The sequence below is a fragment of the Zootoca vivipara genome, chromosome 4 (assembly GCF_963506605.1).
Source record: "Zootoca vivipara chromosome 4, rZooViv1.1, whole genome shotgun sequence".
In the NCBI taxonomy this organism is placed as follows: domain Eukaryota; kingdom Metazoa; phylum Chordata; class Lepidosauria; order Squamata; family Lacertidae; genus Zootoca; species Zootoca vivipara.
The window spans coordinates 93,892,489-93,909,079 of record NC_083279.1 but is presented as its reverse complement, the minus strand read 5'-3'; the positions used below and the strand labels follow the sequence as shown (position 1 = coordinate 93,909,079).

Genomic DNA, 16,591 nt, shown 5'->3' with positions numbered 1-16,591 from the left:
CATCTGCGCAGACGTGATTTGCGGCGGCGCAGAAGCAAGTCCCCGCTCCGCGCTGCACCGGTTTAGCGCAGCACGCAGAGACTCGCCAAGCAGGCAGCTCAGTTTGGGGGTGGCTCGTGGGCCGTTTAAAAAACGACCCCCGTGGGCCGCTTGTGGCCCGTGGGCCGCAGGTTGCCGACCCCTGTTATAATCCCTCCGACAACTTCCTGGTCAGCAGCCTCTTTTCATGGAAGGCTACTCAAGAAGGGAGTAAGAGATAGGAAGGCAGGCCAATCCCACGGCCATCCCATGGCTAGGCCTGCTGGCCACTCACAGTCCTCGTGGTGGCTAAATTCACCCCAGAAACACCTGCTAGACTCCAATGCGCACCCCACACTCAAACTCAAGGAGGATTTTGATTTAAGGAAAGCTGAACTCAACGCTCCCGAGACTTACCATTGCTTTTATAGCCGCAGTTCTAACCCGAGAATCCTGGTCACTGAAGTGATCCCCGATGATCTTCTGGACATCTTTGGGAGGCTGGCCTTCGACTTCTTTCAAGGTGCCTTTTTCCACAGTCCCAAGGTAGCCAATCAGGAGGAGGCATTTGGTCCTTACCCCGTGGGAGGAATCAGTCAGATGCTGAGGAATAAGGAAGTACAGTAAATGAATGAAAATATTAGCCCAAACTTCTCCTGACATTTTGTCTTCACCAGAGTTTGGGTTCTTGTTGGGGTTTTTTTTAATGGACTGGTTTGTTTCAGGATGTTTGGGGAAATTAGGTCTTAATATGCAGTGGAATTTTTAGCATGTTGCCAAATTTGGGGAAGAGGGTTTTTAACATAATCTCAGCAATAATCGGGGACGGGGGTAAAAAAACCCCCCACCAGGATTGGTTTTATTAAATCTCCATACACACCCAGCAGAAAATCAGGACATCTTACATTAAAAATAAATAAATCTCAGCAGCAATATACTGGCAAAAATCTTACAAGGGTTAAGCATAGTAAAATGGCACATTAACTGAGGAATAGACAAAAAGGTTATATTCAGTTGGGAGGGAGGAAAGAGATATATTTTTAGCAGATTTCACAATGCAGACAATTAAAAAAAATACTGTTAAATCTGTTCCAATGGTCTTTAAAAATATATGGATTATGCAACGTTTAAATTATATTTGTTTAAAGGGGACATACCCTCGGGAAAATAACTATGCAGACTTGTGAATCTATATATACACTGTCTGGTTTACTGTTGGTTGGTTGGTTTTACTTGATTTTGTTATCTTTGGAACATTTTTGGTTCCAAAGGTTGTATGGCTGTGCAAGAAAATGAACAAAAAACTCATTATTATTATTTTAAAAAACCCTGTCCCAAGCCACTTTTCTGTCTCAAGCCATGCTCCCTCCCTACACTGCTCTGTGCCCTGTATTTTTTGCCAGCCTGGAAAGCGTCCTTGAACTGTAATAATGCCTCTTGGTTGCATGGATGGAAAGGGGGGCTTGCTATGTAGAGCCTCTTGACTTTTGCCTGGCTGAAACATAGCCGACTGTAAGAGTTACATCAAACTGCTCTGTCTACCTTTTGCCTCTAGCCTACAGGGAAATGCAGCTTTCAGGCTGAAAGAAGTTTCGACCCACCTAAAAACCTTTCAATAATAATAATAATAATAATAATAATTAATTTCCATCTGGCTGGGTTTCCCCAGCCACTCTGGGCGGCTCTTAACAGAATATTAAAAACACAATACAGCATTAAACATTAAAAACTTCCCTAAACAGGGCTGCCTTCAGATGTCTTTCCACATTTAATAGTTCAAATTACCTTGCAGGCAACATCCACCAGGCGCATCCTCACCGCAGGGCTTTCTTGGAGCTTCTTTCCAATCACCAACAAGGTATCCAGCAGCTGAGCAAGAACTTGGTGGGACTCTTAAAAACAACAGTTTTAAAAAAAGGAGTGTCATTATTTCATCTTGCATTCATTCATGTCCTGGGTCTGGAGGCATATGGCCCAGCAACTACACTGAATCTAAGCAGGTAACCATTTGATTTCATCATTTTAACTCTTCACTTGAATTTCCAAACACCATCCTGAAACATCACACAGGCCTTTTATGAATATGAAGACCAGTCTTCTAGTCTTTCCATCTGCTCTGCCGAAAGGAGAAACGCCAGCAAATCTGTTTCTTTCACTTTTTACAGTACGTCCTGCCACATTTCTGAAATGGTTTCTTAAGCGACAGGACAAACCTTGGTTGCAAGCTTGCACTGAGCCTGCAGAGAGCTAAACCAGGGGTCCCCAGACTATGGCCCGGGGGCCGGATACAGCCCGAAGGCCTCATTTATCCGGTCCCACCGCCCGCTGCCCGCTCTTTCCAGCATGGCTGCCCACTTCCTGGTTGAAAGAGGACCGGAAATACCTTGTGCGTGTCATATCCGGCGCACTTTCGGGTCGGAGGAGGCCCGTGTGCATGCGCACAAGCTATTTCTGGTGCTCCTGTGACCTGGAAGTGCGCCGGAAATAGCGTGTGCTCCCCCGCCCTCCGCGTGATCGGCGCTTTGGGCACCAGCCCAAAGCACAATAAGTATGGGGACCCCTGAGCTAAACCATGAGCCCAGGTTCAGCCAACATACTATGCCAAGCCATGACTTAGCTCAGCACAGCAGCAGGACTAGGGACGAGCCTGGCACCTGCAATCTCCTCTCCTGAAGCCCACATCATCACACATTCACACTAAACCTTGGTTTGATGTGCAAATCAAACCATTTTCCAAACAAGATTCAGGGCTAATCAATGAGGTGCCCTTCAAATGCTTTTGTCTAAAACTCTCCCCATCCTTGGCCATTGGCCATACTGGAGGGTGGAGAGGCTAGAAGGTTGTCCAATAATATGGTGAGGTCATAACCACCGGTTATCCCGGGGCTAGGCAAACCTATAATGTGACTCAATCTAAAGCAGTTTCATGCATCAGTATGAAAGCAGTGTGCATGAACAACAACCCCCACCCCAACAAAGTGAAATCTTGTACACTTCACCAGGCTCCATTAGAAAATTATCACATACTCTCATTTTGGAGTGTGTTGATGGCATCGTCCAGAATGCAGTCAGGAGAAAAGCCTGGAGTCTTTGTCAGCAAACCCAGCAAGGAAGCAACCTTCAACCTCACAGAAGGATCATTCTCCTAGGATGATGACAGGAAGAGAAAGAGGAGGACTAAAGCCTTCACAAACCAACTCTATCTGGGTGTGCAATATCCACTGCAGAATTTACATAAAAGTAGATTTTCAATACAGTCCTCCTCAACCACTGTCACCTGTGCAGTAGCAAACAATATCCCCAAATTTCAACTACTTACCATTTAATTTTCATTCTTAAAATCCCAAGAAATCGACTGATTTTTGCCCTCAAGACACCTTGCGATCAGGGCCATCTTAAGGTCATCGAGCGCCCTAGTGCAGGGATCCCTCGGGCGCCCCCCCACTCCTTTTTTTAAAAAAGGGAAAACTCTTACCTGGCATGCCGGGCGGTGGGAGCCTCACGGTGGCCCCTGCACCTCACAGCGGGGCCGCGCTGTGCCGGAGGCTGCCCGCCTGTCCGATGCCGGATTGAGTGGGGGAGGGGGCGTCGCTGCTCCGTGTGGCCTTCCTCCCTTCTCCCAGCATGTCGGGGTGCCTGGGCAGGCTGGGCCGCGCCGGGTTCCTTCCCGCCAACAGGTGCTGCGTTTCATTGGTAGAGGTGCTGCCATGTGGCGTCACCTCTACCAATGAAACGCAGCGCCGGGGTGAGGGATGACCCTGGCACTGCAGAGGGTCCTAGTGGCCCTGTTCCGCTCGCTTACCTCCCTGCTCTCCCGGCGCGGCTGTTGGAGGGAAAAGGGAGGCCGCCGCGCAGCTCCCCCACTTGCTGGGGCGCCCCCTGATCGCCCAGGCGCCATGGTGCATTGCGCCACTAGAGTCAATGGGCGAGCCGGGCCTGCTTGCGATACTGTAAGATACCGCCACTTGGCCCTACCTTATAATAATGCTCCAGCAAGATTCTGACAACTCCTTCCACACTTTCAGCTTCCACTGGCTTCCGAGCAAACTGAAGGAGGTACTGCAAAGCGTCCGCTGGCGAAGTTGCCTTGCACAGATCCACATGGAGTGCGGCCGACTTACTTGGTTTGGTCAGCCGGAGTTTCTTCGCCGAAATTTCCTCATGCTGCTGTTGCTGAAATACGAACGCTGTGTTAGGCTGCATTCACACACGAACAAACAAGAGCGGCAGTATTAACTTGTTCTCCTCAAGTTGTTCCAGAGTAACTTCCTTATTGCTGTTATTATAGCTTCACGCTATTTCACTCGTCTACAACATCCTAGGAGCCTTGAGGAGCTCAGCAAATTGTGGGAATTGAGGGAAACAGTTACGTTCATTAGATTTGTACTTTGATGCCCACTAAGAAAGTCCCAAAGTGGATTACAATAAAAATACAACACATCTGTTTGGATTTTCACTTTTCACTAACCCTACCTTTGCCTGGTACTGAAACAATGACAAGGCTGGCATCAGGTGACCCCTCTAGGAGAAACATTAAATAAATTGGGGGATGGGGAGCCGCCAGAGAGAAGGGATGCTGCCTTTCAAAGGTAGCTCTCAAAACAAGAGGTTTAACAAAAACCCTAAATCCCAAATGTTAAAGTGTCACATTCCAAGACTTGGAGGAGGGATCCGATTTCACTTCTTGATGAACAGCTTCTGAGCTCTCAAATCATTCGCCATGCAGAAATCCAACAGATAAAGCTTTCCCAACATGCAGACAGAGGTAATTACCAGAAATGTATCATTTTGCCAGCAGGTTTTCTGCTCATCACACAACTCCCACCAAGAAATCAGCTGGCAAATTGTAAGAGCAACCAATTCTAGCAAGCAAAATGAACCTGCAACCTACCCACAGTGCCTCTCTCTGCGTATTAGCTTCTCAATCGTTGCCCCTTAACATTATTTATTTATTTATTTATTTACTCACTGCACTTACGACTCACCTTTCTCCCCCAAGGAGCTCCAAGTGGCATGCACAGTTCTCTATCACCCTCATTTAATTACCGGTATTATTATTAAGCCAAATTCTGTGTGACTGCCATAAAACATAGGGAACAAGCTGTGCTACCATAATGACTAAGGCCTTAAATGACAATTTTAGGTTATATTTTAGTGATTAATATTTAACTTATATATTTTTAACTGCTGCTATATCTGTATTGCCTCTGTTATACCATATTGTAAATTCAAATATATCCCTATCATGTTTTATGACTTCCCTGATATTGTATGTGAGCTGGAACTGGTCTGTGACTGAAAATAATAAATTCTATTATTATTATTATTATTATTATTATTATTATTAATTTGCTAGCCACTTTTCATCTTTCCCAGGGTAACCCAAATCAACTTACAACCAGCCAAACAAAAGGCCCCCACGTAGAAACATTAAGGCCAAGAGGAAAAATAAATGCACTCCCATTTCTAAGAGCCCATAGTTTAATCCCTACAACAACCCTGTGAAGTAGGGTCAAGATGAGAGGAAAGCGCAGCTGCCTCCCACCACCACCACCCGCACCGAGGTCACACCCAGTGAGCTTCGAGTGGGAGGATTTGAACCCAGGTCCCTAAGCCCGCCACTCTAACCACTGCGCGACATTGTCCTTGCCATGGATGGGAGACGAATAAGCTTTACAGGTTTCGCCCCATCCCCCCTTCCCTTCCCTCCCCACCCCGCTTCCAAGGCCCCGCCGGTTACCTGGACGACCACTTTGCTGAACTCTTCGTACACCCGTTTCTTCAGGTGCGCCGCCATGATGCTCCTGTTATTTCGCTTTCCGGCGCCGCCTGAGCCCCGCCGGCCACCGTCCTCTCCCCTTTCCTTCTCTCCCTCACGCGCCGAATGTACGCCAAAGAGATGAGGTTCTTAAGCCTTCCGCCCCTCTACTTCGGGCTTCCAATCGCAGTCATCAGACTCCTCCGCGTGCGGAGAAGAGAAGGGGAATATTCTTATCCCTGCGTCCAGATGTCCCGTGTGTCCCTGGGGTACTGCGCATGTCCCCCAGAGACACAGGGATTGGACGGAGGGACAACCAGGGACACAGGGATTGGACCCGCGCTCTCGGGACACAGGGAACAGCCAACTGCCGCTCCGCCAACCGCCGCTCCGAAGCCCAGTCTCATGCTGGAGGTGCGCGGTGAGGCGGCGGGGGAGAGAAGCGCTCCCCCCCCCCCCGGCAGCCTTGCCGCACACCTCCGGCATGGGACGGCGCTTCCTCGGGGAACCCGAGGAAGCCGAAGCGGCAGCGGGCGCGGAGGGAGGCCCGCTTTGGCTTGGCAGCGGCGGGAAGAAGGGGAGGAATTCCTCCCCTTTTTCCCGCCACCGCCAAGCCAGTCCCGGAGCCGAATTGCGGCGCGGCGGGGTTTTTCGCTGTTTGCCTCCCCCAGGGGAAGGCAAACGGCGAAAACCCCCCGCTGCGGACTGGCTTGGCGGTGGCGGGAAGACCCGCCACCGCCAAGCCAGTCCCGGAGCCGATTTGCGGCGCGGCGGGGTTTTTCGCCGTTTGCCTCCCCCAGGGGAAGGCAAACGGCGAAAAACCCCCGCTGCGGACTGGCTTGGTGGTGGCGGGAAGACCCGCCACCGCCAAGCCAGTCCCGGCAGGCCGCTTCCTCTAGCGCCCGTTTTTAAACGGGCTAAAATCCACTAGTACAGTATATCCATGTTAAGAATTCGAGAAAAGCCGGAGAAGGTTGCGGCGCCTTGAAAGCTCGCGGGGGCCGTTGCACTAAGGAAAGACGTGAACGTCCCAATTAAACTGACTCTGCCCAAATGCACACACCTTTTTATTATTATTATTATTATTATTATTATTATTATTATTATTATTAAGGCGAAGGGCATGATTATTGGAAAATCATTTGCAAATAAACCTTCAGTTGCTTGGCTGTTTCAGGCAGCGCTCTAAGCTGCTTCTGGATGCCTGGCTATTTGTTATTTTATGTTTGGTGGCTCCTATTTAACAGCCACCACTCTTGCCCCGCAAGGGATTTAATGCATGCGATGAGGACCCGGAAGTCTCTATGTCACTTGAGACTGTGTAGCCCCTTGGTGGGCAAACAGACTGTAGGCTCGGGAGCAGCAAAAAGGGGCGGGGCGAACGGAGAGGGGCGGGGCCAGCCTTTCCTGGAATGCTGCCTTATGCGTGGGTAGAAATGGAGGTGGTTGTGATGTAAGGGCGCTCTGCACATGCTCAAAGGCATGGTTTTGTTTATTTGCCTCCTTGCTTGCTTTTAGATCCTGCTACTTAAGGGGTCAAATTTTTAAAGGGAGACAGAAATAAGAACATCAGAACGGCACCTGACTAACAACAACAACAACAATTATTTTATTATTTATACCCCGCCCATCTGGCTGGGTTTCCCTTCATCAAGTCAGTGGCCCACCTAGACCAGCATCCTGTTCTCACACTGGCCCAGCTAGAGGCCTGCAAGCAGGACCTAAGTGGAGGGAGAACATTAACAAATTACTTTTATAAAATAGAAAACAATGTTGTTATGATTGTTATGAAATGCCAGCATGTTTTGGTAAAGGCATTTTTCAGCAACACAAGAGAGCTGTCCCCGCCCCGCCCCCCCCCCAGGGAAAAATCTCCCCAGGGCTTCTGATTACAGCATTTTACTATTTTAGAAAACATTTTTTTCAGCCCCATTTTGAGGTTTTGCTTCTATTTTGTTGTTGTTGTTGTTTCCTTGCATGTGGTGCTTTCTACCCCTCCCCCCATTTAGAGTGACATTTAAGGTTAGGCTGCTACGATCTGAATCCAGCACTTGAAAGGACTTTAAAATTAGAATAAAGAGGTAAACTAAAGTGAGTGAATACTGGACTGTATCACTTCATACTGTGTGAGAGAGAGACGGTGTCATAATTTCTACCGTAGTACTGCATGTTACTGGGAAATTGGAAGGTAGGGGGGAGATCTCTCACGCGAGCCTTGCACATTACCAAACCGTTCACTCACACACATACCACACAGGTATTTCCCTGCCTTTTCACATGTGAAAAACAATCCTCTAGTGTCAAGAGAAAAATACAAAAACATATCTGCAAAGGCATTGCATCTGCAAGGGAAGCTCAGCTCAGGAGCTGTGTCTCCCTGCTGAGCCCCAGGTCTCCAACAAAGGAAAACAGGGAAAGTGTAAATACCAAATGCAGCAATTCACTGATAAATGTATCTATGTACTGGCTCGATGTTATTCTATGGGGAAACTTTAGAAATTCATAAGAAATCATCCATCTTTTCAGTTCCAATGGCATTTAGGACCCAGGGAAGTGATATATAAGCGGTAAAAGGTAAAAAAAAAGATAAAGGTAAAGGACCCCTGAGTGGTTAAGTCCAGTCAAAGGCGATTATGAGGTTGTGGCGCTCATCTCCACATTCAGGCTGAGGGAGCCAGCGTTTGTCCACAGACAGCTTTCTGGGTCATGTGGCCAGCATGACTAAACTGCTTCTTGCGCAATGGGACACTGTGACAGAAACCAGAGCGCACTGAAACACCATTTATGTTCCTGCGGCAGCGGTACCTATTTATCTACTTGCCACTGGTGTGCTTTCGAACTGCTAGGTTGGCAGGAGCTGGGACAGAGGAACGGGAGCTCACCCCATCGCGGGGATTTGAACAGCCAATGTTCTGATCGCCAAGCCCCAGAGGCTCAGTGATTTAGACCACAGGACGTGGGTGGCGCTGTGGGTTAAACCACTGAGCCTAGGGCTTGCCGATCAGAAGGTTGGCAGTTCGAATCCCCGCGACGGGGTGAGCTCCCGTTCCTCTGTCCCAGCTCCTGCCAACCTAGCAGTTCAAAAGCACGTCAAAGTGCAAGTAGATAAATAGGTACTGCTCCAAGCGGGAAGGTAAATGGCGTTTCCGTGTGCTGTTCTGGTTCGCCAGAAGCGGCTTTGTCATGCTGGCCACATGACCTGGAAGCTGTATGCTGGCTCCCTCGGCCAATAACACGAGATGAGTGCCGCAACCCCAGAGTCGGTCACGACAACCTAATGGTCAGGGGTCCCTTTACCTTTACCTTCCATGTCTCCCTGTGACATATAGGATGTCTTGATGGTGTCTTATGGGAAACTTTGGGAAACTTTAAAATACTGTACTGATGTAGCCATTGTTCATAGCTTCTGGCTGCTTCGTCTTTGTGTTAGTGGGAAGTCTTGTTGCAACAATAAAGATCAGGCCTACTGGCTGCTGTTTTGCTTCTATCTCCTGGTTGAAGTCTCTTGCCTGTGACCCCCCCCCCCCCCGAGCTGAACCTATGGGAGGCAAGGTTAGGCAATTGTGGGATGCTCAAATGACTCCCTGTTTCAGTACTTCGCATAAAAAGGACCCCACAAGCAGAAAACAAGGATATAGAATCATAGAGTTGAAAGAGACCACAAGGGCCATCCAGTCCAACCCCCTCAAACACCATCAAAGCATTCCTGACAGATGGCTGTCAAACCTCTGCTTAACGACCTCCAAAGAAGGAGACTCCACCACACTTCTTGGCAGCAAATTCCACTGTCGAACAGCTCTTACTGTCAGGAAGTTCTTCCTAATACGGCAGAGGGAAATTTAGAACAGGCACCTCCCTGATGTGCTAGTCTTCTACATGCAGGAGGTTGTGTGTTTAAAAAAATAATAATGTGCTGAAGCACTGAAAAATGCACCTCCACCTGTCTGCAATGATAAACTCTGTCTTCTTACTCCACCCCATAATTCAATATAACTTGCAGAGTGGCTCAAACTTGGACCCAAATAAAATGTGACACCAGGTGAGCAGGAACAGATTTTGCTCAGTGTCCAGCACAGAAGGCTTCATTCACATTTAATTAGAGCTATTGGGCGTAAGCAGTACTGTGCAAGAGGAATTACAAACACAGTCATGCCACGGGACTTCACCTTCCTCTTGTCTCTCTGCCCTCCCCCCAGGTTTCGAGGATGCATGGGGCGGGGGAGCTGCAGGGAAAAGGAGGGGCACTTATCGGTGCACAAGTATAAGTCTGTTGTGCAAACAGAACAGCGAACACATATTCCTGGTTGGGGGGGGGGCCCTTGGGCAAATTGTCAACCGTGAACACAGAAGAAATTGCCATGCAGATAAGTATGAACGGTGGTCATTGTGAATTTAATAGTGGTCATTCACACACACGTGCAAAAAAAAAAAGCCAGCTCATTTATTTATTTGTTTGCATTCACATACCACTTAATATTCCAAAAATCTCAGTCGCGACAGTAACATAGACATCCTACCACCAGCGAATTCAATCCACAAGTGATAGCTTGGAACCTCTTGATGTGTTGTAAACTTCACGACTTCACGTTGCGATCTCCGTTGCAAGTTCCTTTGTGCAAGAACAGACACTTTAAGGACAGTTACGAAGTTTCCTTGGAAGTCATAAAAATGCTCCCCGCACTGCTTTTTCAATATTTGTGTCTTCACTCGTCTCGGAGCCTGACAGATATTATTGCATCCTAACCCATATTCAAGTTTCAAAAGTTCCCAAACACCTGATTCCACCCTCTCACCTGCTAGATATATCATTGCCCTTATGCATTCTATTCAGCAGTCTTTTTGCTCTTACAGCTGCAGAAACCTGCGCAGAGTCTTTGCAATAGACATTTAAAGCACTCCCCCTGCCCACCCAGGAATTCCGGGAACTTTAACTAAAGGGCGCTGAGAATCGTGAGAGGCAAACTACAGTTTCCAGGCATCTTTGGAGGGACAAAACGCTCTTTAAATGCACTCTAAATGTACTGTGTATACGAATCATAGAATTGTAGAGTTGGAAGAGACCACATAGAATCATAGAGTCGGAAGAGGCCATCCAGTCCAACCCCCTTTTACAGAACAAATAAATGCCAATGAAGCGAAACAGACATGCTGTGCTATGACGGAAGACAGCACTCGAGTTTAAATGTAAACATGAAGTAATCCAAGGCATGTGATTTGTTCAAATATCCCTAAAGAACAAGGATACTAAATCGAGAAGGTCTCAAAAATAAATACAAAGGCTGCTCATGATAGCAGAAGTGCTGGTGGCTTGTGGCAGGGGGGCAATGGTGATGTTCGTAGACCACAAAGAGAAGACATACCTGGCTGACCACACTTAGAATTTCCAAACTATTGCTATTTTTGGGCAGAGTTCAATCACATCCTGGCAGCTGCCCCCCCCCCCCAAATCAAGTAAAACAATAGGAATATTTAACTGACAAATGTCTTTTTTCCTTCCCCCTGCCCCACCAACAGTTTTATGCCATTGGTTCTCGGTTTCATTAGTGGGGCCACTAGTGAAAGTGATGGCTGGTTCAGGCAACCGGAAAGAAGTGCTTTCCACACAATCACTTACTTTTTGGAACTCATTGCCACAAGAGCTGGGAGAAACCAGAAGATGGAAATACGTTCCCAGTTCCTAATTTGACATTCTTCAAAAGCTGCTCCTAAGCATGTTTACCAAGAGGGATGTGCTTCTTATCTACCAAGTTTGCATATGATTACAGCTTTATTACCTTATTTAATCCAGAGGTGCAGAGGCAGCCAATATGAAGGCTCTGTAGAGCTCTCCAGTCTTGAAATAAATGTTCAGACTGCCCCTAAAGAATACATTCCTCAAACAACCAGAACGGTGTTCCCCTATATCAGGTGCTATATGCTGATGTACACCATCTCAAAGTCTATTTGTGCACCAAGCGCTCTTGTCCTCTCCCTGGTACAATACAAGCAAAGAGCTGGGAGTCTATCAGCTCTGAGCCCCACAAAAAATAACCTTCGGACCACTGCACACAGGGTGTTTGCAGGCTTTTTCAATGGTGTTTCAAATAGTCAAACCTTGGTTCCCAAACAGATTAATTGCCGAACAAATCGGCTCCCGAACGCCGCAAACCCAAAAGTAAGCGTTCCGGTTTGCGAACGTTTTTCGGAAGCTGAACGTCCGGCGCGGCTTCCGCTTGAGTGCAGGAAGCTCCTGCAGCCAATCGGAAGCCGCACCTTGGTTTTTGAACTGTTTCGAGAGTCAAACGGCCTCCCGGAACAGATTAAGTTCGAGAACCAAGGTACCACTGCACATATGCAATTTCAGTCCCTGTAAACTGGGAGTTGCCCTGTATATTCCTTGCAACAATACGAATCCAGGTGGAAATAGCAGGAGAAGCAGGTGAGATAGATATAGCCAAGATGCATGCCTCTGTATCAAGACAAATTAACTCCGGTCGGATTTGGGAATGGGGAATCCAGCTTTGTGCCAAATGTGTTGGGGATCTGTCGGGCTGCCAACAGGAGCAAAGCTCTCAGGTCATTCCAGAAGGCAATATTATCAGCAGCTGAGGTCCACTTATTTTGAAGCACCAACCCATTGGATATAAGAACATAGGAACCTGCCTTATGCCAAACCAGACCACTAGCCCCTCTAGCTGAATATTTGTCTACACTGACTGGCAGCAGCTTGGTGGAGTTTCAGGCAGGGGAAATTCCCAATCTTGTCCAGAGATGCTGCCGAAGATTAGATTTTGCAGGTGAGGCCTGGACCTACCACTGAGCTATAATAATAATAATAATAATAATAATAATAATAATAATAATAATAATAATTTTATTATTTATACCCCACCCATCTGGCTGGTTATACCCCAGCCACTCTGGGCAGCTCCTAACAGAATATTAAAAACACAATAAAACACCAAACATTAAAAATTTCCCTAAACAGGGCTGCCTTCAGATGTCTTCTAAAAGTCAGGTAGTTGTTTATTTCCTTGACATCTGATGGGAGGGAGTTACACAGGGTGGGTGCCACCACCGAGAAGGCCCTCTGCCTGGTTGCCTGTAGCTTCACTTCTCGCAGTGAGAGAACCTCCAGAAGGCCCTCGGAGCTGGAACTCAGCGTCCGGGCTGAACAATGGGGGTGGAGACGCTCTTTCAGGTATACCGGGCCGAGGCCCTTCCCGTTAGCTTTCTGCTACCACCAAGTGAACAGAAATTTGTAGAAGTTGTCATTGGATTTGAAGCGGAAGCCCTTTTCCGGAACGTAGCCCTGGAGAGAGATCTTGTACCCTTTGGCCTCCACATCAATCTTGATGCAGTCGAGTAGGTCAGAAATGCCCGGGGAGGCTTTCCAGGGTCCAAACTTGACCACCGATTTCTTGTAGGAGTCCAAGCCGTTGAGGGTGTCATGGCACTTGACAACATCCTCGTCAGTCTTCATCACACACACCATGACGCTGGACTGCCGGGCCGCCACCGCTTCTGCCCTCGCGATGCGGATCATCAGCTCAATGTTCTCATTGTAGCTGGGCACGCGGGCGAGGAACTGTTTCCTGGCCACCAGCTCCCCAAAGATCTGGGGAGAGTCCTCGAGCTGCTTGACCAAAGGCTCGATGTCGTAAAAGAGGGCTTCCTTGTACACCTCCTGGACGCAGTTCACGGGCACATGGTTGCTGCGCAGGTATTCCAAGATGTACTTGAAGTAAGTCCCGGGCCGGTCTATGAAATATCTCCCCTCGGGGTCCGTGCGGGGCTTGGTCTGCCCACTGGCAAACATCTCGGCCAGTTTGGAACCAGGGTGCTTCTTCAAGGTACTTAAGGTGGTGGTGAATATCTCCCCGCCAACATTGAGCTCTATGATTTGAGACTGCTGGAAACAAAGAAGAGGAAGGAAGGTGATATCCAGGGACGGATGGATCTGTCCACTTTGATTTCTCACTGTTTATCGTTTCCCCAATCTTTACGTTCATTAACGCAAGCTTTTGGCCCTTATTTTGGAGGGTAACCAAGTGTGCCTGGGGTCTCTTTTTGCACACCTGCTTTTGCAAACCCTCCAACATTTCTCCGATGAAAATAGGGATGTCCAATTCCATAATCATACTAATTTTATTATTTATACTTCGCTGCCATTGCCCCAGCCACTCTGGGCGGCTTCCAACATACTGTATATAAAAACATAATAATAATAATAATAATAATAATAATAATAATAATAATAATAATATATTATTTATACCCCAGCCACTCTGGGCGGCTTCCAACAGAATATTAAAAGACAATAACATTAAACATTAAAAAACTGCCTTCAGATGCCTTCTAAAGGTTCTATAGTTACTTATCTCCTTGGCTCGGGGGTCGCATGACTCTATAGCAGGCATCCCCAAACTGCGGCCCTCCAGATGTTTTGGCCTACAACTCCCATGATCCCTAGCTATTAGGACCAGTGGTTGGGGGAAAATGGGAATTGTAGTCCAAAACACCTTGAGGGGAGGGCCATATTTTGGAAATGTACATCCAGGGTTTTTTTCCTTTAATTTTTTTTGGGGCCCCCCAAGAGAGTGGGGCCCAAAGCTATAGCTCGGAACTGCACACACACACCGGCTAGCTGTTCCAGGAAGTCCTGGGCCCCGTGATTCACTCACCGTTTGCAGCTTGCTCCCAATTTGCTTCCGGAGGGAATTCGATTCTGACGAAATGCTCATCTTTCCCCTTCAACTCGCACCTGCAGCTTCAGATTCACAGGAAGGGCAGCCAGCCGCAAAAATCAGGGGTGCTGATTTTTCTCTTTTTCCCCCCCCACTGCAGGTTCCCCCCTCGCAGCTGACTCCCTCCAGCACATCCGCCTACCTGCCACTTGGCGGCCACAGCTCCCTGGAGAACCTCCCAGGTGAGTTACAGGTTCCAAGCAGGGAGCCTGCAGGTGGAAATGTTTTTCCAGGCCGGCCTGTCCTCTGGCAGCGAACTTTTGCTGAGCAGCCCAAAGAGAGAAGCACTGCCTATATATATATTCCTCCCTGTGATACCCAGCCGGGCAAATCAGACCCTCCCACTTTCTTCAGGTCTCACGTCCAGGTTAGTGTAGCCCAAAACACTCCCTTCTTGTGAACTGGTTACACCCTGCTTCCACGAGCGACTGTCCTCCTCTTTTAAAGGCACAGGAAGCTCATTCAGAGCTTAGCCACTCTTTTGGAAGACAGGTCAATTGCCTGTTCTAGGCAGGGCTGCCCTCACTCTGGAACAGGTTTGCAGCTCGGAGGAACTCCTAGACTCACCTTTGCCCCTCAAAGCCCAAGTGACTACTGTGGCCAGGAATCATAGAGTTGGAAGGGACCCAAGAGGCAGGGAAGTTTGTAATGTGTGACATTTTAATGTATTTTTAATGTGTGACATTTTAATGTATTTTAATTTTTTGTTGGAAGCTGCTCAGAGTGGCTGGGGAAACCCAGCCAGATGGGCGGGGTACAAATAATATATTATTATTATTATTATTATTATTATTATTATTATTATTATTATGTCCAACTCCCTGCAATTTCAGGAATCTCAGTTAAAGTATCCAGCTTCGGTTAGTATGCCAGGAAAGTGAGGCACTAAAAAAGTGATTGCACTAAAAAAGCATTGCTAATAACAAGGCCAGTGGAAGTGATGATATTCCAGCTGAACTATTTAAAATTTTAAAAGATGATGCTGTTAAGGTGCTACACACAATATGCCAGCAAGTTTGGAAAACTCAGCAATGGCCAGAGGATTGGAGAAGATCAGTCTACATCCCAATTCCAAAGAAGGGCAGTGCCGAAGAATGCTCCAACTACCGCACAATTGCGCTCATTTCACACGCTAGCAAGGTTATGCTTAAAATTCTACAAGGCAGGCTTAGGCAGTATGTGGACCGAGAACTCCCAGAAGTGCAAGCTGGATTTCGAAGGGGCAGAGGAACCAGAGACCAAATAGCAAACATGCGCTGGATTATGGAGAAAGCTAGAGAGTTCCAGAAAAACGTCTACTTCTGCTTCATTGACTATGCAAAAGCCTTCGACTGTGTCGACCACAGCAAACTATGGCAAGTTCTTAAAGAAATGGGAGTGCCTGATCACCTCACCTGTCTCCTGAGAAATCTCTATGTGGGACAAGAAGCTACAGTTAGAACTGGATATGGAACAACTGATTGGTTCAAAATTGGGAAAGGGGTACGACAAGGTTGTATATTGTCTCCCTGCTTATTTAACCTATATGCAGAATTCATCATGCGAAAGGCTGGACTAGATGAATCCCAAGCCGGAATTAAGATTGCCGGAAGAAATATCAACAACCTCAGATATGCAGATGACACAACCTTGATGGCAGAAAGTGAGGAGGAATTAAAGAACCTTTTAATGAGGGTGAAAGAGGAGAGCGCAAAATATGGTCTGAAGCTCAACATCAAAAAAACCAAGATCATGGCCACTGGTCCCATCACCTCCTGGCAAATAGAAGGGGAAGAAATGGAGGCAGTGAGAGATTTTACTTTCTTGGGCTCCTTGATCACTGCAGATGGTGACAGCAGTCACAAAATTAAAAGACGCCTGCTTCTTGGGAGAAAAGCAATGACAAACCTAGACAGCATCTTAAAAAGCAGAGACATCACCTTGCCTACAAAGGTCCGTATAGTTAAAGCTATGGTTTTCCCAGTAGTGATGTATGGAAGTGAGAGCTGGACCATAAAGAAGGCTGATCGCCGAAGAATTGATGCTTTTGAATTATGGTGCTGGAGGAGACTCTTGAGAGTCCCATGGACTGCAAGAAGATCAAACCTAT

General features: G+C 47.5%; 2 protein-coding genes across 4 annotated transcripts in view; both read right to left on the bottom strand.

Annotated features, from left to right (window-relative positions):
• The window catches only part of INTS4 (integrator complex subunit 4), a 29,729-nt gene extending 23,820 nt beyond the window's left edge, over positions 1-5,909 (bottom strand). For both annotated transcript variants that reach the window (XM_035115459.2, XM_035115460.2), the window contains exons 1-5: positions 5,759-5,909; positions 3,994-4,191; positions 3,046-3,163; positions 1,804-1,910; positions 436-621 (exon numbers count right to left, since the gene is read on the bottom strand). In XM_035115459.2, coding sequence (XP_034971350.2) covers positions 436-621; positions 1,804-1,910; positions 3,046-3,163; positions 3,994-4,191; positions 5,759-5,815 — 666 coding nt within the window. In that variant the 5' untranslated portion in view covers positions 5,816-5,909. The remainder of the gene's footprint in view (positions 1-435; positions 622-1,803; positions 1,911-3,045; positions 3,164-3,993; positions 4,192-5,758) is intronic.
• Positions 5,910-10,119: 4,210 nt separating this feature from the next.
• On the bottom strand, positions 10,120-15,056 carry KCTD14 (potassium channel tetramerization domain containing 14). 2 transcript variants are annotated; one of them, XM_035115717.2, is made up of 2 exons: positions 14,440-15,056; positions 10,120-13,664 (listed from the first exon to the last, which is right to left on the bottom strand). In XM_035115717.2, the coding sequence occupies exons 1-2, from the start codon at positions 14,497-14,499 to the stop codon at positions 12,993-12,995; spliced, it is 732 nt and encodes a 243-aa protein (XP_034971608.1). In that variant the 5' UTR covers positions 14,500-15,056; the 3' UTR covers positions 10,120-12,992. The 2 variants fall into 2 exon arrangements, with proteins under 2 accessions (XP_034971608.1, XP_034971607.1); XM_035115716.2 differs by having other exon boundaries at positions 10,121-13,667.
• Positions 15,057-16,591: the final 1,535 nt, after the last annotated feature.